The sequence below is a fragment of the Drosophila subobscura genome, chromosome J (assembly GCF_008121235.1).
Source record: "Drosophila subobscura isolate 14011-0131.10 chromosome J, UCBerk_Dsub_1.0, whole genome shotgun sequence".
NCBI classification, from domain to species: domain Eukaryota; kingdom Metazoa; phylum Arthropoda; class Insecta; order Diptera; family Drosophilidae; genus Drosophila; species Drosophila subobscura.
In genome coordinates this window covers 10,714,120-10,736,487 of record NC_048532.1, presented here as the reverse complement: position 1 = coordinate 10,736,487, position 22,368 = coordinate 10,714,120, and the positions used below count along the sequence as shown (strand labels likewise).

The following is a 22,368-nucleotide window of genomic DNA, read 5'->3' as shown; positions in this document are numbered from 1 at the left end:
CGTTTCACAATTTTACTGGAAAAACAACTAAAATAACAAAAGCGAGTCTTTTGAAACAGCCAATCTTCTAGAAAATTGATTTTTCTTTTTTATGAAATTAAAAGTTCAATGTTGGGAGTCTTATCTTGCTTATAATATTGAAGAGAATATCAGAATCGGGGAATATGAATTCCATCGGAACATTTGCGGTATATTTTGACTCTGATAAAGGTATTATTCGGTATACTTTTGAGGGTCAGTGGTATATTTGATAGATAAAACTGCGGTCACACTGCAATAAGAACATGTGCCATATTTCTCAAAAATTTTAATTTATTGTCAAAACCATAACAAAAAGGATAAAGGTATCAAAAACAAAAATACACATTCTATTTCTAGTGTTCGTTCGGCAAACAACTCTTTTTTGAGTTCAAAATTTTCAGTAACTTTTTTATAATATTCAACACAAAACTGAAGTACCTGGTCAATGCGGACTCATCTCTGCGACCAACCAATTTCGCAGTAGCGATTAAAAAAAAAAAAAAAAAAAATAAAACGATAAACAGTCTTGACGGACACCTCAGCATATCAATTGCGGTACGAGTACGCTGCAGTTTGTACCAAACTGGGACCTCCATGCGGTCTGCTTCCTTGTTTTGATGATCATTTTCCAATTTAATCTATTTTTGTTTTGTTTTTAGATACCTAATCTTGGGCTGCAAGCTGATGTACGAACAATAGAGTCCAGCTTGTGGCTGGCGAGGTCTGATCCCTGATGGGAAAGCACGTGGATCTTTGACCGGCGCACTCTGGCTCCGCCTTCACAACAATCTGACTGTGTCAATTAAATAGCACTCAAGTAAGATTCATCTCGCTCAACCATCGCCAATCAGCATTGATGCCTAACGAAAATCGTCTCCCCCAGATTCAATACCCCGCATTTTGACGCTGGAGGCACATCTGTCGCGATTGCAGTTGGAACACGAATGATACGGAATAGATATTAGGCCGTGGATAAGTTGGAAGGCACGCAGTCGGAATGACAGAAGCATCTCATGAACTGTGGGTCTCGGTAACAGAAGAAAGTTTCACTTGCAGCATAGCACCAATGTGCAGTTCAAAGAGTCCGAGGAGGAGAGCGATAATGATAAATATGGCGTGGTTTGGGACAATTATGTACCAGATGAGGGGAGGCTAACATTTAGGCACATCCTACACGGAGAGAGTGTGAGTATATCAGCGGTACGCATCGATATAATTGATTACCAATCTTGTTTTCTTTTTACACAGTTGGCCAATGAGAGTCTGTCAGCATTATGAACAAATATCGTATCCTGCATCTCCTGGACTTCTTTGGCTATTTATTGTCTGCAGTGTCGTCTAAGCAAGTTATAAAAGAACACCGTGGATTTGCAGAGCAGGTCAGCGTATGTGTTGGGAGTCATGTAATGGCGAATAAACGCTGCCAACTGCCCGAGAGTTCCTATAACTAGCTACGCAAGGCCTTTGGGGAGGTGCATGTCCAGGCACTCAAGATCTTTGACGAAAACGAGGAACTGCATCCCATCGTTGGCTTTTCGCAGGTTGAGCTGTATGAAGGAGATATTGAGCATGGCCATTCGTCTGATGCAGGCCTTTGTGGCTGTTTAATGCTTGATGGAGGGCTTTCCTGCCATATATCTGGCCCAGATGGTCACTCAGGGCATAAGCAAGGAATCATGTCTACGTATATTGTCAAGCGATGCTGAGGAGGTAAGGTGTATATTGAATCTGCCAGCAGCTATCTTTAACCGTTTGGTGTTTTTCAGAAAATCGAAACCGTCTCCGGCATCATAGAGCTGGAGTTTGAGGAATGTAGTGGTCTCTGGCAGCTCTACAATACACAGATGGCCGATGGAGAGTGAATGCCACGTCGAAACAACCTTCTCACAGAAGATCGAGGAAGGCAAGTATGATCGACTGAGGACTTTTGGGATGCGATCAGGATTACAATTTCTCCATCGAAGTAGCCGATTTCCAATCTGAGAGTGAGAGCACGTCGGACTAGGTTAAGATTAGCAAAACACATGCATCCGCCAATTTTGTAAATATATGAAATAAACCCAATTTTGTATAACAATAAGAGGTGTAGCATACTTTCACGCCGCTCAATACTTTTATTACATTTGTGAAGTATCTTTTGGGGGCCGCTTTGATTCGCATAAGTGTGGCATACTTTCAAGCTGAAAATAACGCTTTTACAAAAATGCGTAAAACAGCGATATCCTGCAGTCCTTGAGGTCCTTGATGGGTTTAAAGGATAGAGATGACTCTTCCGCTCAAAGGCGACGTGGCATGTCCTGATCCGACAGGACACGGCCGAGTTATAGCGGTGCAAAGACTTTAGTTAAAAAACATCCTTAAATATCCATTATCCTTAATATCCTTGCATCCGAAGTGATTGCAAGAGGTCCGGGACATTGTCCCGATCACGAGGAGGTATGGCATGTCCTGATCCGACAGGATACAGCCAAGCTATGGCGTTATAGGGATTACATATAAAAACATCCTTCAAATGCCATTATCCTTAAAGTCCTTACATCCGAAAGGATTCAAAACGATAGAGGACATTCGCCTGATCACGAGGAGGTATGGCATGTCCTGATCCGACAGGATACAGCCAAGCTATGGCGTTGTAGGGACTATATTTAAAAACATCCTTTAAATGCCATTATCCTTAAAGTCCTTGCACCCGAAAGGATTGAAAACGATAGAGGACATTCGCCTGATCCCGAGGAGGTGTGGCATGTCCTGATCGACCCACAAATTATGGAGAAAACAACAACCAAAAATGTCCTGTGGAACTACGATTTGGTGCATACCTTTAATGACGATATTTAAAAAAAACCGCCGAGTTTCATAGCAGCCAGCTCTTGACACGGAGGAAAAACATAAAACCAGCTACCTTCTGCTGATTTATGTTCGCCTGGTACTCAGTTCCAAAATTGCCATTTGAGCGAAGCAATTTTAAAAGTTTTTTGTTGTGCAACAAACACACAGCACACAGCACACATTTTTGTTTTGTTGTTTTCTCCTTCATTTGGGGGCCGATCAGGACATGCCATACCTCCTCGTGATCAGGCGAATGCCCGTTATCGTTTTCAATCATTTCGGGTGCAAGGACTTAAAGGATAATGGAATTTAAAGGATGTTTTTAAATATAGTCCCTACAACGCCACAGCTTGGCTGTATCCTGTCGGATCAGGACATGCCACACCTCCTCGTGATCGGGACAATGTCCCGGACCTCTTGCAATCACTTCGGATGCAAGGATATTAAGGATAAAGCCATTTTAATGTGGTTTTTAAATATAATCCCAACAAGGCTAAATACCTAATATATCTTCAGCCTGAAAGTATGCCATTTTGAATAATGTAAACCATCCCAAAAGTATGCAACCTATTTTTATTTATAAAAGCCACAAATTAAAACATTCCTTAGTCGATTTCTGTGAAAAGAATAACTATTTATTTTCAAGAAGGGGTATTATTCAAAATAGATAATTTATAAGTATGTAATACATAGATATACATATACACTCTGTCTGTAAATACATTTAATTAAATGCTTCATGCGTCATAATTAAACCTGAACTAGACTCAAATCAAGGAGGATTAGCCGCAGCGAAAGATGTTGGCTTTTGGTTTCGGCTTTATTGCGGAATGTCTGAGACTGGAGATGGGTGACGTGAAGTGGTAGACTGATGCTGTCGCAGATCTACAGGTTCCAGGTGTTGCCAAACTTGATGCCCGACTGGGTGGCGCCCTTCTTGGATCCATACTGCAGTGAGATGACATTTTGGCCGGCGCGCAGCTGCTCGTCGCTGAAGTTGCGCACATTCTTGTCTGCCTATTTGGGTCCAATCGAGGGCTTGTTGAAGTTCGAGGCCTACGGCAGATAAGGATATTTTCATCAGAATTATCTTGTGAATATTTTCAGCAATGATTGCACTCACCTTGCGACCCAGCGACTGCAGGCAAATAACCACAGAGTTCAGATTCTGGCGCTCCCAGAGATCCCAGAGATTCTTGGCACACTCCAAGAAGGCCGAGATGTTCTCCATGCACTTGAATGCCATTTTGCTCTCGTTCACCTTCTTGATGGATCCCGGCTGCAGGGCATTGGCCAGTTTGCACAGGATCACGCCATCCTTGAGCACTTCTAAGAAGTTGTCCGTGTCGCCGGATGTGTTTATGGGCTCAGCGGTCAATGGAAATGGTAAACAGTCTCCGGTGAAGCTTAGTCTTCCTTCGGTGCCTTGGAGCTGGCGGCTCCAAAGTAGGCACGATAGATATACAGTCCCAGAGCAATGTGTAAGGACACCACGGCACCGACCGCCGAGAAAATGTTAACTTTGACCTCGCTCATATCAAAGAAGCCATCCAAAACGACGGCCTTCATCAGAAAGAATGTGATCACAGGCAGGAACACAATCAGCATGCAATAGAAGAGCACTGTCTTGAAAGAACTGTAGTCCTGGGAGTCCTAGAAAAATAAACAAGACGTGGGATTAACTACCGGCAATTCCGCCCTACCCACCATTGTGAACCTTACCTCAGACTTCTGTTTGGCCTGTTTCGAAGGGCCAGCAGGTCCTCCAATGCCGGGGATGGTTTTCTTATTTTTGTTCGTCATTTTTCTAAATATTTTTGAACTTATTCCAATTGAAAACTCTGATTATTTTTGACTATTTTGTTGTTTCTTTTGCCTGCCATTCGTTTTATCATCCATTTTGACAATCACATGATGTCGCGATAGTTTCTACAGTTGTTTTGTTGCCTATCGATGTTTCGAAGCATCCCTGCGTGCGCGATACTCATCGGAACGAAGTGCGAAAGGAAAACAAAAAGCGTGACAGAAGAATCAAAGCGGCAAAATGTAAAACTTGCTTATTGTGGGTTTATTTTTAACAATTGCCGTCATCGCGCGCTCGTTTCGTTGGCCCGTTCGCCTCGCAGTTGGTTGTGTGCTCGCCCGCTTGCGTGTGTTAATTAAATTTTTTTCAGCATTTTGCAATTGCTGCGTATTTGCTTTTGCGGCATTTAACTGTATACCAAAAAATCCATCGCCGACTGCAGTTTGCCGTGCGACCGAGTACAGTTAGGACGGCGTTCAATAGTGCTTTGTTTTTTGCTGTGTTTATTCTTGGTAAATTTCCACTGGTGTCGCGCATCATCAGCATGGTGTTAACAAATTTCGAGTGCTGGGCACATGCAGATTCGGCGGGCGCGACTGCCGCCAATTTCGAAACCACGCAGATGCGACAAACCTTGGATCCATTCAATCCACGTGCAGTCTCCTACGCTGCCGTCCCCCCTGTTGACGCTACCGTTGGCGGCCATTCATGGCCATTCATGAATGATGCCAACAACAATGAGCAGCCAGTGGATGCAGCCGCCGCGTCTGCAGCTCGCTGCAAAAAGCGTTGTAACGGGAATGAGCCATCCGAGGACGGGGATAACCCGATGCACACCAAGCGCTGCCGCTTCGACGATGTGGATCTGGCGGCTCAGTATTGTAATGGTAAGTGGATTTCATATTACAAACGAAATGTGTATATATAATGAGCAATTTTGGCATAACCTTGACATTTAATTGCCGTTGCGTGAAATTTTTCGTGAATTTCGTTACAAAACTTGCTGGGGGGCTGACCTCACCGACTGATGTTTACTTTGTTACTCTGACCTGGCTTATCAGTCATTATTTAGAGCGTTTTCCGTGTCCGCAGCTTTCCGTTCAAAGAGCCGATAAGCATTGTAGAGACGGTAAAATCCGCGACACAATCATTTCAACGCTCTAGCGACGCTGAGATGGTGTCCAGTGGAGTGGGAGTGAGCGGCTTGGCAGGGCAGCAGGTGGCAGCCAAGTGTTGAAACTTGGTGTGTCCCGAATCAATCTTTGGGTTTATACACAACAAGAAGAACAAGAGCCGAGATAAAAGTGTGTATCCAAAAAGTGAAAATCAATATAAATGTTGTATATCATATATTATTACCTTTCAAGCGTTAATGGCCTATGTCCATATCGCATTTATTGTTCAATTAACGACTGAATGGATAAATTAATTGAAATGTCAGTACAGTGCCACAGTAGGTGGGATTATCAGTTGATCTGGCACCAAAATATATTACCCAAGGATACATCTCAGTGTTAGAAAGCACAGAAAGTACAGTTCCCTGTACTTAACCGTTATCATAACCACAAAACAAATACAAAGGCGGCAGGGCGATAAGAAATGACATCGTCTCTGCCAGCCTCGCTGTCAACGTTGCTTGCATCGGCTATAAATAAACGAACGGCAATTGGGGCAACCGTCAGCTGTCGTCGACAGAGGTAGCAGCAGCAGCAGCGCAAGGTGTCATTAGACAAGGTGAGGAGCGGAGTTCCCAGCACTCTCACGTCTACAGCGACACAATAAAATAGGCGACTATTGTGAGAGCCCTCTCTCTGGAATTGCCTCGCTCAATAAAGTACACCCTGCGACACAGCAGCAGGTGACATACATATCAATAGCGACCCGGCAACGTGTTGCGTCTGCAGTTAACACTGATTACTAAACCGTGTTTGCCTCTCGCCTTACAGATTTTTTTTCACTGCCTGCCACACAAGTAATTGGAACACAGGCCTGCTTAATGGATTACGAGATGCAGGCCAGCGATGGTGGCTCTGGGGACATGATGGAAGCAGAGCCACAGCAGCAGCAGCAACAACACCAGCAGCAGCAGCAACAACAACAACAACGCCTTCAGCAGCATTTTCAAGGTCATTTGCATCGCACTAACCGTGATGTGAGTCGTTGCATGATGTCGCACATGATTTAGAGATCTTTCACACAATATGAATAATGATAAATGTATATACACCCACTCACAAAGTCCTCTCTTAAAAGCAACGCACAGAAACACATGCAACAATTCACCAAGCGACGCGTTTCTCTTTGCTGAATTCACAAAATTTTCAATATAGAACTTGTAAGGAAAAATCGCACAAAAATACACATACAAAAATGAAATGCAATACCAGACCAAAAAAGGGAAATTGTAAAAATAGCAAACGAATCAATTGATCAATCAATAAATATTCCAAGCGAATAACTGTACAAATCTAGAGAGAAGTAAAGATCGAACGAAAACAGTATTGAAATATCGTTGGAGTGTACCTGTACTTAATATGCAAATGTCAAGCAATAATTACTTAACTTGAACCATTTGAAACTTAACTAAGAGAAGCTATGCAATCAGCTAACACAGAAGCAATAAATACATAGATACTTAAGATCGTGTTGTAATCTGCTTGAAGCGATTGCTCGGACCCTTTACAAAGTGTTTAGCACTTAATGATTTCAAATTTGTGAATTGATTTTGCTGTTCCATTAATATAGTTTAAGCATTTAGTGTAAGCTGCTACCACCATATGTTCAAAATGTATTCAATATACCCGTTTTTTTGCTACCATTTTTTCTGCACGAGAACTATAATGGATATTTCGCATGGAATGAAACGGATCGTACATGCAGATAATGGAATATTGTTAATTTAAAATAATATTTTACATATTATACATTCAAATTTACATACAAATACGAGAAATGGTATGGGGCACGAGGATTGATCCCTTAAACCCATCAATAATTATCACACAATGAATATCCAGTAATAAACATGCTTGAAACACTTTGTGAAAGATCTAAGGAGCAAACGTGGCAAAGCAGAGCAATGCAAATCGAAGTGAAAAATGCGAAAAACTGATGGACAAACTCTCTCCACTCTTTGCTCGTTTACAGACCCCAAAGTGAAACAGCAGCTGCTGTACCGGCAACTCGAGCAGCATATAACCAGAAAAGTGATGGCAAAGCCTCGCACGAAAGTCCACGCAAATTCCAGTGAAGCTGAGGCGGCGGATCTGTATATAGGAACGCATGGCGGCTGCCTGCATCACTTCGAAATGCTGGGCGGGTCAGAGCAGGAGGAGTTTGATATCTGAACAATACAAAATGTACCACTAACCCATAGGGTTATCTATACTTAGTACCCCAACTAACCAACTAGCACCGATCCCCGGGCATTGTTAGCCCCAAACCGAAGTAGTCACGTAAGCTCTCGCATATCGCTACCTGAAGGTGCTTAGTGTTTAGGCATTGAATCCTAATAAATGAACACAAAAAGAGAACTGCTACATTTTAGTTGGGTTTTGTAATTTCTAGATAAATGCAGAGTTGAACGCAATTGAATTTCATTTTGTTAAGGAATACTAGATGCGGCCTTCATGTGATCTGACTCAGATCTTGAGCAGCTGCTGCTGCTGCTGCTGGCGATTCTCCACATTGATGTAGTTCTCCTGCACATCCTTGACCATAAAGTCCACCAGATTGCCCAGATCGTACTTGTGCTGCCACTGCCAGTCGCGTCGTGCCTCGGAATCGTCAAACACCTCCGGCCAGGAGTCGGCTATCGACTGTCGACTGTCCGGCTTGTAGGTCACATGCAGATTGGGCACGTGCTTGCTCAGTCTGTCCACCAGTTCCTCGGGCGTGAACGACATGGCGGTGACGTTGTAAACGCGACGCTTTAGCTGCTCATTGGGTGCGCGCATGAACTCCAGCAGAGCGCTATAAAGGAAAAGAGAGAGCTCTCAGATAAGATATTCAAGTGTGGATTTTTGGGACTTGCTTACCGCAAACAGTCTTCGATGTACATCATGGGCAGACGTGTGTCGGGACGCAGATAGCACGTGTATTTGCCATAGCGCAAGGCCTCATGGAACACGGCCACAGCATAGTCTGTGAAGAAAGGATCGAAAATCAAAAATGTGTGGTAAAATACGATAATTCAATCCAAAATCCACAAAAGTATGCAACAGCATTTAAATCTATTTAATTTTTGTACTTTCACTGCTAAAGATCGGAATTATAATATAAGTAGATAATATCTACCGAATCTTCAGCTCCCTCTAACCTATTTGGCATTTATCTCAACTATGTTTTGGTATCATCAATCAAAGATAATTTATACCCACACTAAGTGAGTCAATAGCTTAATGGGTCAACAGGTATTTCCCTCTTTCTCTGTACCATAATAAATTATGCATTGTCAAGCCATTTGATTGTCCTAAACGATCAGCAATTGCGGCATATTATGTTGTTAAATTGCATTAAATAAAGCTTGAAATGCGCCCCAGACGACACAATTTCGCAAAGGGGAAAGTAACTCGAAGATAATTTCGCGCAGTTTGAGATGAATGAATGGTAGCCATACCTGTGGTACCGCCGCCTGGTGGATCGCTGGAGATGACGCCGGGGAAGCGCAGACATCTAAAGTCCAGGCCAAATTTATGATAATAATATTCGCCAATGAGTTCGGCATGCACCTTGGAAACGCCATAAATAGTGCGGGGACGTTGTATCTGCAAGGACAAGGGGGCAGCATAAATATCGAACAAACATTTGGGCAAGGAGGATTCCTACCGTAATATTGGGCGTGGGATTGCGTGGACTGTCGGGCCCGAAGGCACCAATGGTGCTGGGCACAAAGATGCGCAGCTTGTATTGCTTTGCCAGCTCAATGACATTGTGAACACCCTCAATGTTGACCCTACAAAAGGAGCATTAAAAAGGGTTTCGAATCAGAACTGATCAGAACTCACCTCACGGCCAGCGGCACATTCTGCTCACCCACAGCACTGAGCAGCGCCGAGAAGTGTATCAGCCAATCGATGCGATGATTGACAACGATCTTCTGCAGACCCTTGAAGTCGAGGATGTCCGCGAAGATGTAGGGACCATTGTCCAGCACCGCCTGGCTGGGCTTGATTATGTCCGAGAGGATCACATTCTCGTTGCCATACTGCGAGCGCAGGAGCTTGGCGCACTCGATGCCCAGCTGCCCAAGGCCACCTTTTGACAGAAATATATGGAAATGGATATTCAACAGCTGTTTATAATTCACTTGGCCTTGAAACAGTCTCTCGCACGTGGCCCAGTCCACTGACCTGTGATGAGCACTTTGGGGGGTCTTGACTTGTCCGGCGCCTGATGCATCCCACGATTCGGACTGAGTCCGGCCAGCTGTGCGGCGGGCGTAATCCTGGGCAGCGGTGCCAGGGCCACGCTGGCTAGACATTTGCGTAGCATTTTCCGATTTTATGTTCCGTATTCAGTTCCTGGGACGCGCACAGCACAGCGACGTGCGAATGACAATTTCAAACTGATTTCGAAATTTGCAAAATAATTTTCAGCAAGCCCTCGAGCCGTAGCCGCACTCTGTCTCATTTCCGCCTGTATATGTATAAATCGCGTGAGCACACTCGTGGCATCCCGATTCGCAGGTCGTCGTTTGGCTTAGTTTGCTCTGCGATGGTGAGTATTACTCGTAGTACGAGCAGCATTTGGCAGCCAGTCAAATTCATTATGACTTGTATGTGGCATGGCGTTTTTGGGGGGAGCTGTCGCCATGGCGAGTAATTCAATAAAAAACGAAAGCTGCCCACAGGCAGAGTGCCAGAGCGACAGAGAGAGAGAGAGACAATGAGGAGGCCTGGCAATTGACAACAAAATGCTGGGCTGGTTTCCTTTTCGGTTCGTCTCGGCATGTCTAAATCTGTGCGAATGCGTACATATTGTGTACATGTGTTATGTAAGCACTGTCTCCCACTTATAGGGTGCCTGCTGGGTGAGTGCTAGCAGGACAGGCCCCTCTTTTAGTTGGGGGTAAAGTTTTGATGTCATAGGAAGGTTTGGAATGCACTTTGATGGGAGAAGTCTCCTTAAAAGGGTTTACACTTTGTATAACATTTTACTCAGACATAAATGGCATATTTAAATCAAATATTCCCTCCCACAGATCGTTCACTGTAGCTCTCAATTAATTATTTTATGCACAAATCTAAGCCCAACACCGCGAGATCAAAATAACCTTGAGGGAGAAATTGAATTTCATTTGGGGGGTCGAGACCCCTCAATGTTAGCTCCTGTCTTCAAATTAGTGTAACAGCCAATAGAATCCAGACTCAGACACGTGTAGTGTTCAATCAGATAGTGGAATGCAATGGATTGGCATTAATTGGGGAAACAGTTTTCCGCTTATCATCTCGTGTCCAGAGATGCCTTGAGACTCGCAATTATTCCACTGCATGACGTGCGGGCAGACGCTTTTTGCATAATGTGAATCGAGTAAATATTGTGGCATAACTAAGCAGAACTAAAAATATTTTCGTGTTTTCCCTGTGTGTGGAAAACAGCTGAGAATTTCACTTGTTGCTCTTCCCCCTGCTGCCGACAGGCGACAAAAAGTGAAAGAAATAAATCTCGAAACAAATTAAATATATTAGGGAAGCGTTATGCTATTGTGTACCGCGTTTGTGCCTTGTCCAGCGAAGCGTCTCCGAGGAAAACAACACAGAGAGCAGTATGTGGCACCCACAAAAACTGGCGACTCTTTATGTAATCCCATTAAAAAACAAGCTGATGATTTAAGCGCTTTATGAGGCCTTTAATTTGATTGAGAAAAAGTGAGACGCAGCCAAGGAAATGCCTGAAACTGTTGTCAGATGAAAGTGGAAAATCGGAAAGAGATGTAACGGATGTGTTTTCACCAAAGATCAAAATATTCACCGCAAATAAAGATCCTTTCTAGGCCTTTCTCGCCAACCCTCTAAGCTCCCTTAAACAATTTCAAAACTCACTTCTCTTGGCCTTCATTTGCACAAACAATTTCCTCATTTAATAGCAGTCATTTCACTTGCAATTTCATTTACAAATAAACACCCGAGAGACTCTGCCCAAGCCTCACCCAGAGAGGCAGACACATGACCAGGGCCTAGCCCGGGCGACCTCTGAGCTGTGGTCACAGTTCAGCTCCGCCATACGATCCACAATTCCATCCACTAACCATACTCTTACTATACAGTTTCTGCTCCTCAGAGCAGTGAGTGAGAATCAGCCAAGTGTGGCGCCAAAAGTGGAATCCAACTCCACGATATTGCAGAGGCAGGAAGCCCGCTCTGTGTCTAAGGCACTGGCTCCCCCACTTGGCACTGTGGCACGCTCAAGCCAACATTTTTTGTAGCAATCTTGAGTAATCTGTTGGGCTATAACATTTTTTTTGCTAGCAGCATAAACAGTTTTCGCGTGCATTCCAGACGAGGCGGTTCGGCTTAAGAAACTCCTCGCAAGAAAGATTGGCAACGTCCACTCCCCCAATAAATTCCAAGTGAAGTTTTGTGATTTAATTTAAAACGCAATTCATTCATTAAAGAAAAGCAAAAGTGCGCTGTAAAGTGATTTAAATGCGAATGAGGCCAGCAGGCTGGAAGTGAAAATAGTTTAAAAATTGTGCAACGATTTGTTGTTGAGTTTCTCCTGGAATTTTCCAAAAGTTTGTGAAGGAAATATGTAAAGCAAAGTGCTCAAGGAATTGTGAAAATATTACTATAAATATTTAAGCGAATATAATAAACAAAATACACCAATAACAAGCATATTTGATTGGATACTGTTTAAATTAAGTAAGTTCAAAAGCAACAGAAGGATTATCCTTTGATTAAAAGGAAAAAATCCTTGAATGGATTGAGAAATTTATGTTTTAAAAGGATTAAATGTATTTTTAAGCCATAAATCAGTTCTAAAAGTTGACATTTCCTTTACTTTACACTTGCCTAAAACAACTTCTTTGACTTTCCTAACCCAAATTCATAAGTTTCATTAGCTTAAACCATGCACAAACCCTGAACCTCTGCACAACTATCTATCTAAACCACCTAAATCTAAGTTCAGTTGATGAAAGAACCGTTTGTAGAACCAAACAGTTACTTAATTAGCAGCGATAGTCCCGGGAGAAATCAGAGCAGACTGGAGCCAAGACATATGCTGGTGAAATTGTCGCCAGAGATCTCCATGGGTAGTGGGCGGGCGGGGCGGGTACTTCACTTAGTGTGACTCCAAGGCGTGCAATGCAAAGTCTGCCAAAGAAATTACACACAAACACAGATGCAGAGACAAGCTACAGCTAGAGAGGCACTGCTGCAGATACACAGACCCGAACAATGATGAAAACGACAATAATTTCAAGGTTCGTTTGATGTAAACTCCGCTGCGCATGCGTAGAAGCTGACGCTGTATCCCGGCTCTAGCAGCGGTTTTCGTTTCACTCGTATTCCATCGTTTTTCAGCAGCTGCTTCTTTTACTTCTTCACTCTGCCTTCTGCTACAGCTTGTTATTGTTTTTTTTGTTAAATGATTACAAAATTTTCGTTGAAAAGCCATGTTACGCTTCTTGGCGCAAAAAAGTTTCTTTTTTTTCGGTTTAGAGTTGCGCAGTTGCAATGTGGGGAGGGGATGTGGCTACAGCTCTGCTATGGATGGATATAATGTCTATACGTTATAGAGACAAAGACGAGACGAGTCTTTTGGGGGTCTATTGCACAAGCGAGATGTTCGTTCGTTCGCACAACTTCCTGTCGTACGACCTGACCACAAAATGAACAAACTTTATGAGGCGTTAGAAGTGCATCCAAAGATGAATGGATGTAGACAAAAGAGTGATTTTTCTTGCAGCTTTAGGAAGTAGCAATAAAGCTGAAATTATTATGTAAAAGTCTGCAATTGGAGTGAGATTTATGAGTGAATATTTTGTGTATAGGAAGGAGAACCGAAAGTTTCATTTCTATTTTTAAATATGAATTTATAGATGGTTTGATCTACAATAAATTCTAGTTATCAATGAAATGGCCAACATCAACACCTGGCATGCCAAAATCCAACAGTCACTTGATTACAATCACATTTTATCATGTTTTCAGCTAATGGAAAATTTCTTTAAATATAAAATCTGAACACAAATGTGTGTATTTATAGACTGGCCATTATTGCCATGGGAAGTACGTTTCTTGTCAAAACTACTGTTTGTCGAGCGTATCTTATCGCTAACTGTCACTGAAATCTGTTACTTGAGTTTTGATCAGCGATTTCCAACTAATTTAAGCAACCAAAAATGAATTAAACACTGCCAGACAATCAATTTTGTTGCCTGCGAAACGCAATAATTCCAGGGAGGGATTGTAGCATGTTTGAAGGCATTATCTAATCGTTTGATTAGCTAGTAAATCCGACACTAAATTTAAATAAAGCTCCTTTAATGCCACTTGCACTTGAGAGTCTCTTGAGACACAGACCCCATTCAGATGGTAGAAAATTGCATTTGCTTTTTATTATTTTTGGGCGCTTGGGTCTAGCGACCCTCGTACTTGTTGATGCGCTCAATGATCGGATCGTTGACCTGCTCCTTCATGTTCTTGGCAATGATAAAGTCCAAGTGGTTGAAGCTCTGCACGGGCACACGATAATCCTCCGTCAGGTGGGTGAACCTGGAGACCAGCGTGTCCACATCCTTGGGCCCGCACAGCGCATCGTTGTGGCTCGAGTAGGAGTGTGTTTGGGCAGTGATCTTGCTCAGATCGTATGCTGGTGGCAGCGCCTGGCCATAGGTTTCGATGTTCTTCTTCGTGCCCCAATCGTACTGACGGAACTCGTGCGATTGCCACAGCTGCAAGTAATGGATGCCCTGATTGCTGGAGGAGCCAGCCGGATGGGTTTCAATCAGCACTTGCATGGAGCTCTGAAAGGAAGAGTTTGCTTTGTAAATGAATGATGCTGAATGGTGTTCCGTATGACTTACAGCATTGGCATTCTCGTAGCCACCGTTGGCGAACATAATGAAGGCATTCTTGCAGATTGAGTCGGACAGATGGCAGCCATTGTCCACCAAACGATTGACCAGATTGTTGTGCGGTATCAGCTCGGTGTCCACCAACAGTTGGTTCCAAATGCCACCAGGGCTGCCCACCAAGGGTCCCAATGCGTTGAACACAAACGAAGTGCCGTGCTCGAAGAAGGCACAAGGAGCCAACATATGGCCCGTGGCGATCTTGTCGTTGTACTCGGGGCGCTCGGAGAGCAGCACTATATACACGGTGGTGCCCTGGGAGTGTCCGGCGTAGTGCACCTTGGGGAAATCGGTCTCCTCGATGATGTAGTCGATCATGGCGGCAATGTCAATGGTGCCAATCTCGTGCCAGTCAAAGTGCCAGAACTTGTGGCTGTTCAGGGAGATCTGACCATTGGCCCGCGAGTAAATGTTGCCACGGGCATTGCCCAGCCACACATCGTAGCCCGCATCGGCCAGCAGGTAGGCCAGGGAGTTGTCCGGTCCAGAGCACAGGAAACAGTCCGAATTGCTGAACAAACCGTGCTGGAGGAGCACAGGAGGACGCTTCTCGTTCTGGTTCTTCAGCTTGTGGGAGTACGGGATGCGGAAGAGCGTCAGCTCATAGCCATCCTCGGTGATGACTTCATGGGACTCGGCAGGATAGCCATGGGAACGGATGCGCTCGTCCGATCTCACGATTTCACTCAAACAGAAATCAGACTTCTCGGCGGCGACCAGGCCAACGGCGGCCAAACAGAACAGAAAAGCGAAGACTAGAGGACTGACCATGGCTGATAGCAATAGCGAACCTCAGCGTGGATTGCTGACCAAACGGATCGTGGAGCCACCTATATACAGTTCGATTGCTTGGCCTTATCTTAGCTGATAGAACAAACGAACATTCTTGCGGCTGATTTATAGAGAGAGTCTCTGGGAAATTCCATGCGAGCACCTGGGGGGTCCGATTTCCTGGCCAAGAGATCAATATATTTCGTCTGCTAATTCCTAATAATATACAAGCCAACTGACGTATTGTTTTGCATTCAAGTTTGTCCGATTTCATGCATCACAGAGTTAGCTTTTATCTCCGATAAACCTTCAACTTTGCACCTAACAAACCCCAATGTTTGCTTTCTCTTTTCTTCCAGCTATGCGCCAGATTGGCCCACAGCAGTCGACTTCATCCATGGTCTAATCCATTTATGTTTGATGATGATGATACTCCCAATCATCCTGTTGCTCTGCGCGGGGACATTCCTCACCAGAGCCGACAGCTGCCCGCCCTCGCAGGCCATTCTACCCTGTCGCTGTTCGCTGCGTGGCAAGGAAATTCAAATATGGTGAGTGAAAACCCACAAAGGAACTGCCTTCCCCAGCTACAAGCTTCCACTCTCTACCATGCAGGTGCTCGCACAGCAATCTGCCCCAAATCATGGATGGCCTGAAGGCCGTGGAGCGGAATATAAAGAGTCAAATCGATGAGCTGGTGCTGGAGAACAATCAGCTGCCGGCACTGCCGGGAAGATTCTTTGGCAACCTGCAGATTGTGCGCTTGATGCTGCGCTACAACAGCATCGAGCGGGTGTCCAATGGCTGGCTGAACGAGCTGGAGAACAGCCTGGTGGAGATCTTCATTGTGGAGCCGCAGCTGCGCAGCATTCCCGCGGAGAGTCTCAACGGCATGATCAATATGCTGGCCATAACCATACAGAGCGACGAGCTGAAGCATCTGCCGGACTTCTCGGGTCTGCTCAGCCTCACGTACCTGAGTGTGCAGACGGGATCGCTGCAGGAACTGGCGCCACACATCTTCCGGCATCTGCCCAAGCTGCAGCACATTCACATCACGGGGGGCTCGGGTCTAACACGACTCGAGGCGGGTCTGTTCGATGGTTTGATCTCGCTGAAGAACCTGGATCTGTCGCACAACGGACTCAACTGGATCCACCTGCGTGCGCTCACCCGTTTGCCCAATTTGGTCAGCCTCAAGTTGTCCCACAATCAGATCAGCGACGTGGGCATGGTGGGGCGCATTGTGAAGGACTTGGAGCATCTGAAGAAGCTGCGACTGGACCACAACATCATCAACGTCATCGAGGACGGCTCGTTTGTGGATCTGCCCAATCTGTCGGAGCTGCACCTGAACGACAATCGCATCACCGAGCTGCAGTACGGCGCCTTCCTGCGCACGCCGCAGCTGAAGACAATTTACTTGCAGAACAATCTCATCCGGCGCATACATCCGGAGTCGCTGCTCCAGGCCAGTGGCAGTGGCGTCGAGGCCGTTCACATCTACAACAATGAAATTGGCCATGTGGAGGCCTTGAGGGCACTGCTCGACGCCCTGCCCTCGCTGCGCTACCTCGACATGAGCGGCAATCTGCTGAGTGATCTGCCCTACGGCTCGCTGCGGGGTCACGGCACCTTGGAGCAGCTGCATCTGAACAACAATCAGCTGCGGCTGATCGAGCGGGACGCCCTGATGGCCATGCCGGCATTGAGGGAGCTGCGCATGCGCAACAACAGTCTCTCCTCCGATCTGCCGCTGCCGTTCTGGAACCTGCCCGGTCTCAAGGGCCTGGACCTCGCTCAGAATCAGTTTCTGAGAGTCGATTCGCAGCTGCTGGCGGGACTGCCGTCGCTGCGGCGGCTCGATCTCAGCGAGAATGGACTGCGGGAGCTGGCTCCGAATAGTTTCCGCCACAATCCGCTGCTGGAAACGCTAAATATATCCTCCAATGGGCTGACCAAGATACACTCCTCCACGCTGCTGCATCTGGAACGACTGTTCGAGGTCGACGCCAGCTTCAACCAGCTGACAGCGGTCATTGCGGGCCTGCCACGGATTGTGGAACGCATCTCGCTGAAGGGCAACGAAATCGCAGCCCTGCCCGCTGCGGCCAGCAAGTCCCTGCAGCTGCCCAACCTGCGCATGCTCGATCTCAGCCAGAATCGCATCGAGCAGCTGCCCAGGCACGGCTTTGAGGGCGCCGCCCAACTGCGGGTGTTGAGTTTGGCCCAGAACCAGCTGCGGCAGCTGGAGGACACCTCCTTCATAGGCATCCAGCGGCTGGAGTTGCTCCACCTGCAGGAGAACCAGCTGGGCGAGGCGGATGAGCGGGCACTGCTGCCGCTGGCCGAGCTGCGGAATCTCAATCTGCAGTCGAACAAGCTGGAGGCCATCACCGACAACTTCTTCTCGAACAACAGTCGCCTGGAGCAGCTGGATCTCTCGCGCAATCTGATACGCAGCATCTCCCCGACAGCCTTCGATATGCAGCGATCTCTGGAGTACTTGGACTTGTCCGGCAACGGCCTGCTGGACATATCGGTGGGCCTGGGCAACCTGCACAACCTTCGGGACATTGACCTGAGCTACAATCAGATCTCCCGCGTTCAGTCCGATGTGATTGGGGGCTGGCGCAACGTCGTGGAGATTCGTTTGTCCAACAATCTCATCGTGGAGCTGCAGCAGGGCACTTTCCGGAACCTGCCCAAGCTGCAGTATCTCGATCTGAGCAGCAATGAGATCCGGAATGTGGAGCCAGGCGCCCTCAAGGGTCTCGATGAGCTGCAGGAGTTTGTGCTGGCAGACAACAAGCTGGTGGAGCTCAAGGATCACGTCTTCGAGGAGCTGCCCAGCCTGCTGGCCTCCCATTTCCAGTACAACAAACTGCGCTACATCTCCCCGGAGAGCTTCCACAATGCCAACTCCTTGGTGTTCCTCAATCTGTCCAACAATCACTTCCGGAACATGGAGAACATTGGTCTGCGCAGCATGCGCAACCTCGAGGTGCTGGACTTGTCCACCAATGGGGTCAAGCTGGTGTCCACCATGCCACTGAAGGCACTCAATTGGTTGGTGGAGCTGAAAATGGATAACAATCAGATATGTCGCATACAGGTGGGTGGTGTTCCCTTCCTCTAGATTTAAGCTACAACTTTGGACTTTAATCTGGAAACTCTTCCTTTCAGGGTGCCCCATTTGAGACCATGCCCAGGCTACGGGTGCTCTCCATGCGCAATAATCAGCTGAGAAGCATCAAAGAGCGCACCTTCAGGAATCTGAGAGGCAACATTGCCATCTTGGATGTAGATGGTAAGACCAAGAGCCAGTCTAACATGGAAACAAATAAATCTCTCGTTTATATTCCAGGCAATCCCATTGACTGCAACTGCGAGATGCAATGGCTTTCGGTTTGGCTGCAGGAAACCAATTTCCCCTATCCCGGACCCAAATGCCAGGATGGTCGCCTGCTGAGAGCTGCACGCATGGAGCGCAGTCTGTGCGCAGGCGTGGATGTGTTCAGCAATAATGAACGTGCAGAGGGTGCCAATCATCTGCCGCTGCTCAACGAACACGGCGATGTCTTCCAGCGGGACTTGCCCGAGGAGTTCACCGACGAGTGTGAGGTGCTCGAGGTCACCAGGCAGCCCGGCGACCGACCCATGGTGGGGAGAGCGAGTACTTTTACGATCAGTATGTGGACTCCACAGACACGCCGGATGTGGCCAACACAGTGCTGAGCACATCGCAGCGACCGAAGCCCACGGCCAGTCCCACGCTCAACAGCAACATTGACCTGAACAACACGCTGCTCCACACCAAATACTTCAACAGGCGGCCACAGGCGGGTGCTGGAGCCGCGGGTGGAGGTTCGCCCTTCACCTTCTTTGGCTATCCCATTCCCAGTGTGAGTCTGGGCCGCTTCTTTGGCTTCGGGGATCGCGGGCGCAAGCAGCGAACGGATGGGGGCGATGAGATGCCAGCCACGCATCGAATGGCCAGCATCAACCTGCCCAGCGGGCGGGGCAAGACGCGAATGTATCAGCCCAACAGCGCGGAGTTCGAAAAGTACCTGAAGGAGCAGCAGCAGCAGCAGAATGTGGCCAGAAATCGCTACATGGAAGTGGACACCACCACCAACTCGGCCGAGGAGGCGCTGAGCAATGAGAGCGGCGGCTCAGCCACAACGGTCGGAGTTTTTCGCACAACCTTCCGGGAACCGTCGAGCATCGAACGCGGTGGCTTTCGACCCATTGTGCCGGCCCATGTGGGTGGCTTTATGCCCGTGCATGATCCGCAGCAACGACGCGGTCTCGTGGAGGCTGTTAACGTCACAGGGAAGCCGCAGGAGCCGGCACAGGCCAAGTCCGAGCGTAACTTTTCTCCCATTTCTGTCTACCCTCGACTGAGACCCACCTCCAATAGTGTGGAGAGTGTCGAATCGGCCACGTATGATGTCACCGAGATGACGCCCGATGTGACCACCATTGTGCCGCTCATCCAAAGCACAAGAGCAGCCACTACGCGACCCACAACAACCACTGCTAGGACAACCACCACGAGCAGCAGCACCACGGAGACTCCAACTGTCAATGATTCCTCCTCGAGCAGCGAGCAGGAGCAGCAGGATTCGCACTACGATGATGATGATTTGGAGGCGCAGTCTGTGACCTTGCTACGACCTCCGCCACTGGTGCAGACAACCACGGCAGAGACGATTTTGCTGATTCCACCAGCAGAGGAACATGTGGCGCAAATCAAGAGCCACTCCTGGGTGACGACGACAACGCAGCAGAGCCTCAGTGACTACCAGGCGACGCCCGTGCGCTCTACAAGCACGGTGCCACCGCCTGCGCCGCCTCCTCCGTTGCGTAGCGGCGGGCGTTCCACCATAACCAAGGTCTACACTCCGCATCAGCCACAAGGGGCACAGCCCACAGCGGAGGAATACCAGCGCACCACACCCAGCGCGGACAACGAGGGCGGGGCCAGCGAGCAGCAGCTAAGAGCACAGAAGCGCACCGAGCTGGAGCTGCTGCAGGTGGATCGACAGGATCGCAAGGATGGCATGGACTGGTACTACGAGAGCTTCAAGAAGAAGCGCGACTTCAATGGTGGCGCCGCAGTGCGAAAAGCTGCTCACAAGGAGGTGTTCTATGGCGGCACTCCGTCTGATTCGGAAAATGCTGCCAGCTGGAAGCGATTCAACCAGAAGGAAATCATCTTTCTCAGCGTTTTATTGTTGTGGAGGCTCTAGGAGGGAGATCGAGCGTGTTAAACAGTTTGTTAAGTTCTTTGATATAGACCATTAAAATATTGATTTATTTTTTATATTTAAATAAAAAGGTTAATTTACATATTTATTCCACCATCTATAAAAGGGAGAGGTCTACTTGTAACGCCTCAGAGTGCCTGAAAAATGGAAAGCAGGAAATGAATACTCAAATATAAACAAGGAATGAAGTTTATAAAATATGTGATCAGATGGTGATGCATGTTAAATAGGATTTCAACATAATTGCTCTGAGTTCGGTATGAAGTTGTCATCATTATGGAGGTTCAGTGTTAAATAAATAAAAATGGGTATTACCAGCAGGAAAAATGAATCCATCCTGGTCTTAACACAAGGGCATCCGTCGCACAAAGGCTGTTGATATAAAAATATAATATTAATAAGCGAAAAAACATCATGCAGTCTATATAAAGGATGTTGCAATCAGATGGTGATGCATGTTAAAAAGATTTCAACATAATTGCTCTGAGTTTGGTATGAAGCTATCATCATTATGGAGGTATGCGTTAAATAATTTAAAGTGCGGTATTACCGTCAAAAGAATAATTTCATCCTGGTCACAAGACATGGTCGTCGGTCATACAAAGGCTGGTAATATAAAAAAGAGAACAAATTAATAAACGAAATACATAATAATACATCTCTATAATGGCTGATAAAATCAGATGGTGATGCATGTTAAATAGGATTTCAACATAATTGCTCTGAGATTGGTATGAAGTTGTCATCATTATGGAGTTATGCGTTAAATAACTGAAAATGGGGTATTACCATCAGAAGAATCAAGCCATCCTGGTCACACAAAGCCTGTTAATATGAAAGAAGAGCAAATTAATAAACGAAAACAAAGAAAATATCTCTCTAATAGTTGATAAAATCAGATGGTGATGCATGTTAAAAAGATTTCAACATAATTGCTCTGAGTTTGGTATGAAGTTGTCATCATTATGGAAGTACATAATCAATAAATAATTGAAAATTGTGGTTCACCTTTAGACTAAAAGTTTCCGGCACACCGCACTACGCTATCCTAGGAGCATTGGAGAATGTTCTGCTGCTGCGCTGCCCCTCCCGTATAGAGTTAAAGCGAACATTTCCATCATCCTTAAATATGTTTATCCGCAATATAGCCTATAATTATAAAATAATAGCAAATTAATAAAAGCAGAAACGCACAAAATTGAGCATAGAATGAATTTGTATATCAGATGGTGATGCATGTTAAAATGATTTCAACATAATTTCTCAGAATTGGGTATGTAGATGTCATCATTCTAGTAGTAAAATAATGGTGAGTTCATTATAATGATTATAAATTACCTCAAGCAATGGTCAGCAGCCATCCAACGTGTCTTCATGGGCACACGGGCGCACCACGTGTTCGGTGCTAATTTTGATGCAATGAAAATCCAACGTTCTCTTCATATTTACACAGTTATATGATGTGGCAATGATCACTTGCAATACGGATTGCATGTTTTAATGCATTTTTCAGCCACGTGCTGTTAACTTTTTCCATATTTCCCATTTTTACAACTTCGCGCGCGCCGGATACCACTACCAAGAAAGAA

At 46.2% G+C, this 22,368-nt stretch overlaps 5 protein-coding genes, 1 long non-coding RNA gene, 5 other non-coding genes and 1 pseudogene across 16 annotated transcripts in view; 2 read left to right on the top strand and 10 right to left on the bottom strand.

Moving 5' to 3' along the window:
• LOC117894094 (vacuolar ATPase assembly integral membrane protein VMA21 homolog) overlaps nucleotides 1-4,718 on the bottom strand; it is a 9,021-nt gene extending 4,303 nt beyond the window's left edge. The window contains exons 1-2 of the mRNA XM_034800968.1: nucleotides 4,573-4,718; nucleotides 4,231-4,503 (exon numbers count right to left, since the gene is read on the bottom strand). Coding sequence (XP_034656859.1) covers nucleotides 4,258-4,503; nucleotides 4,573-4,653 — 327 coding nt within the window. The 5' untranslated portion in view covers nucleotides 4,654-4,718 and the 3' untranslated portion in view covers nucleotides 4,231-4,257. The remainder of the gene's footprint in view (nucleotides 1-4,230; nucleotides 4,504-4,572) is intronic.
• LOC117894091 (AT-rich binding protein) overlaps nucleotides 1-8,190 on the top strand; it is an 18,123-nt gene extending 9,933 nt beyond the window's left edge. Inside the window, exons 1-4 of one of the 5 annotated variants that reach the window (XM_034800961.1) lie at nucleotides 4,864-5,541; nucleotides 6,601-6,806; nucleotides 7,042-7,044; nucleotides 7,799-7,962. In XM_034800961.1, the coding sequence (XP_034656852.1) occupies nucleotides 5,199-5,541; nucleotides 6,601-6,806; nucleotides 7,042-7,044; nucleotides 7,799-7,813 (567 nt within the window). In that variant the 5' untranslated portion in view covers nucleotides 4,864-5,198 and the 3' untranslated portion in view covers nucleotides 7,814-7,962. Of the gene's footprint in view, nucleotides 1-4,863; nucleotides 5,542-6,186; nucleotides 6,394-6,600; nucleotides 6,807-7,041; nucleotides 7,045-7,798 lie in introns of those variants that run through there. The other 4 variants (XM_034800960.1, XM_034800959.1, XM_034800964.1 and 1 more) reach the window with 4 other exon arrangements.
• On the bottom strand, nucleotides 3,652-4,228 carry LOC117893445 (annotated as a pseudogene).
• Nucleotides 5,450-20,858, top strand: LOC117894080 (protein artichoke). The gene is given in 6 exon segments (XM_034800942.1): nucleotides 5,450-5,541; nucleotides 15,866-16,057; nucleotides 16,122-18,621; nucleotides 18,693-18,816; nucleotides 18,874-19,167; nucleotides 19,170-20,858. Coding segments are annotated over 5 exon segments (4,641 nt in total). The 5' UTR covers nucleotides 5,450-5,541; nucleotides 15,866-15,926; the 3' UTR covers nucleotides 20,762-20,858.
• Nucleotides 8,192-10,233, bottom strand: LOC117894087 (L-threonine 3-dehydrogenase, mitochondrial). Its single transcript, XM_034800956.1, has 6 exons — nucleotides 10,006-10,233; nucleotides 9,661-9,910; nucleotides 9,482-9,608; nucleotides 9,273-9,420; nucleotides 8,692-8,797; nucleotides 8,192-8,626 (listed from the first exon to the last, which is right to left on the bottom strand). Exons 1-6 carry the CDS (start codon nucleotides 10,145-10,147, stop codon nucleotides 8,296-8,298), a joined length of 1,104 nt encoding a protein of 367 aa, XP_034656847.1. The 5' UTR covers nucleotides 10,148-10,233; the 3' UTR covers nucleotides 8,192-8,295.
• On the bottom strand, nucleotides 14,202-15,527 carry LOC117894084 (lipase 3). The gene is made up of 2 exons (XM_034800951.1): nucleotides 14,688-15,527; nucleotides 14,202-14,627 (listed from the first exon to the last, which is right to left on the bottom strand). Exons 1-2 carry the CDS (start codon nucleotides 15,504-15,506, stop codon nucleotides 14,241-14,243), a joined length of 1,206 nt encoding a protein of 401 aa, XP_034656842.1. The 5' UTR covers nucleotides 15,507-15,527; the 3' UTR covers nucleotides 14,202-14,240.
• LOC117894095 lies at nucleotides 20,834-22,368 on the bottom strand. Of its 2 annotated transcripts, XR_004648847.1 has the most exons (6): nucleotides 22,118-22,368; nucleotides 21,788-21,928; nucleotides 21,569-21,604; nucleotides 21,330-21,385; nucleotides 21,095-21,151; nucleotides 20,834-20,916 (listed from the first exon to the last, which is right to left on the bottom strand). It is a non-coding gene; the product is annotated as an uncharacterized LOC117894095 (long non-coding RNA). The 2 variants fall into 2 exon arrangements; XR_004648846.1 differs by lacking the exon at nucleotides 21,569-21,604 and having other exon boundaries at nucleotides 20,836-20,916.
• Nucleotides 20,977-21,058, bottom strand: LOC117895899. The gene has a single exon (XR_004648974.1). It is a non-coding gene; the product is annotated as a small nucleolar RNA Me18S-Um1356 (small nucleolar RNA).
• LOC117895897 lies at nucleotides 21,211-21,300 on the bottom strand. Its single transcript, XR_004648972.1, has one exon. It is a non-coding gene; the product is annotated as a small nucleolar RNA Me18S-Um1356 (small nucleolar RNA).
• LOC117895896 lies at nucleotides 21,452-21,539 on the bottom strand. The gene has a single exon (XR_004648971.1). It is a non-coding gene; the product is annotated as a small nucleolar RNA Me18S-Um1356 (small nucleolar RNA).
• On the bottom strand, nucleotides 21,667-21,752 carry LOC117895895. Its single transcript, XR_004648970.1, has one exon. It is a non-coding gene; the product is annotated as a small nucleolar RNA Me18S-Um1356 (small nucleolar RNA).
• On the bottom strand, nucleotides 21,992-22,079 carry LOC117895898. Its single transcript, XR_004648973.1, has one exon. It is a non-coding gene; the product is annotated as a small nucleolar RNA Me18S-Um1356 (small nucleolar RNA).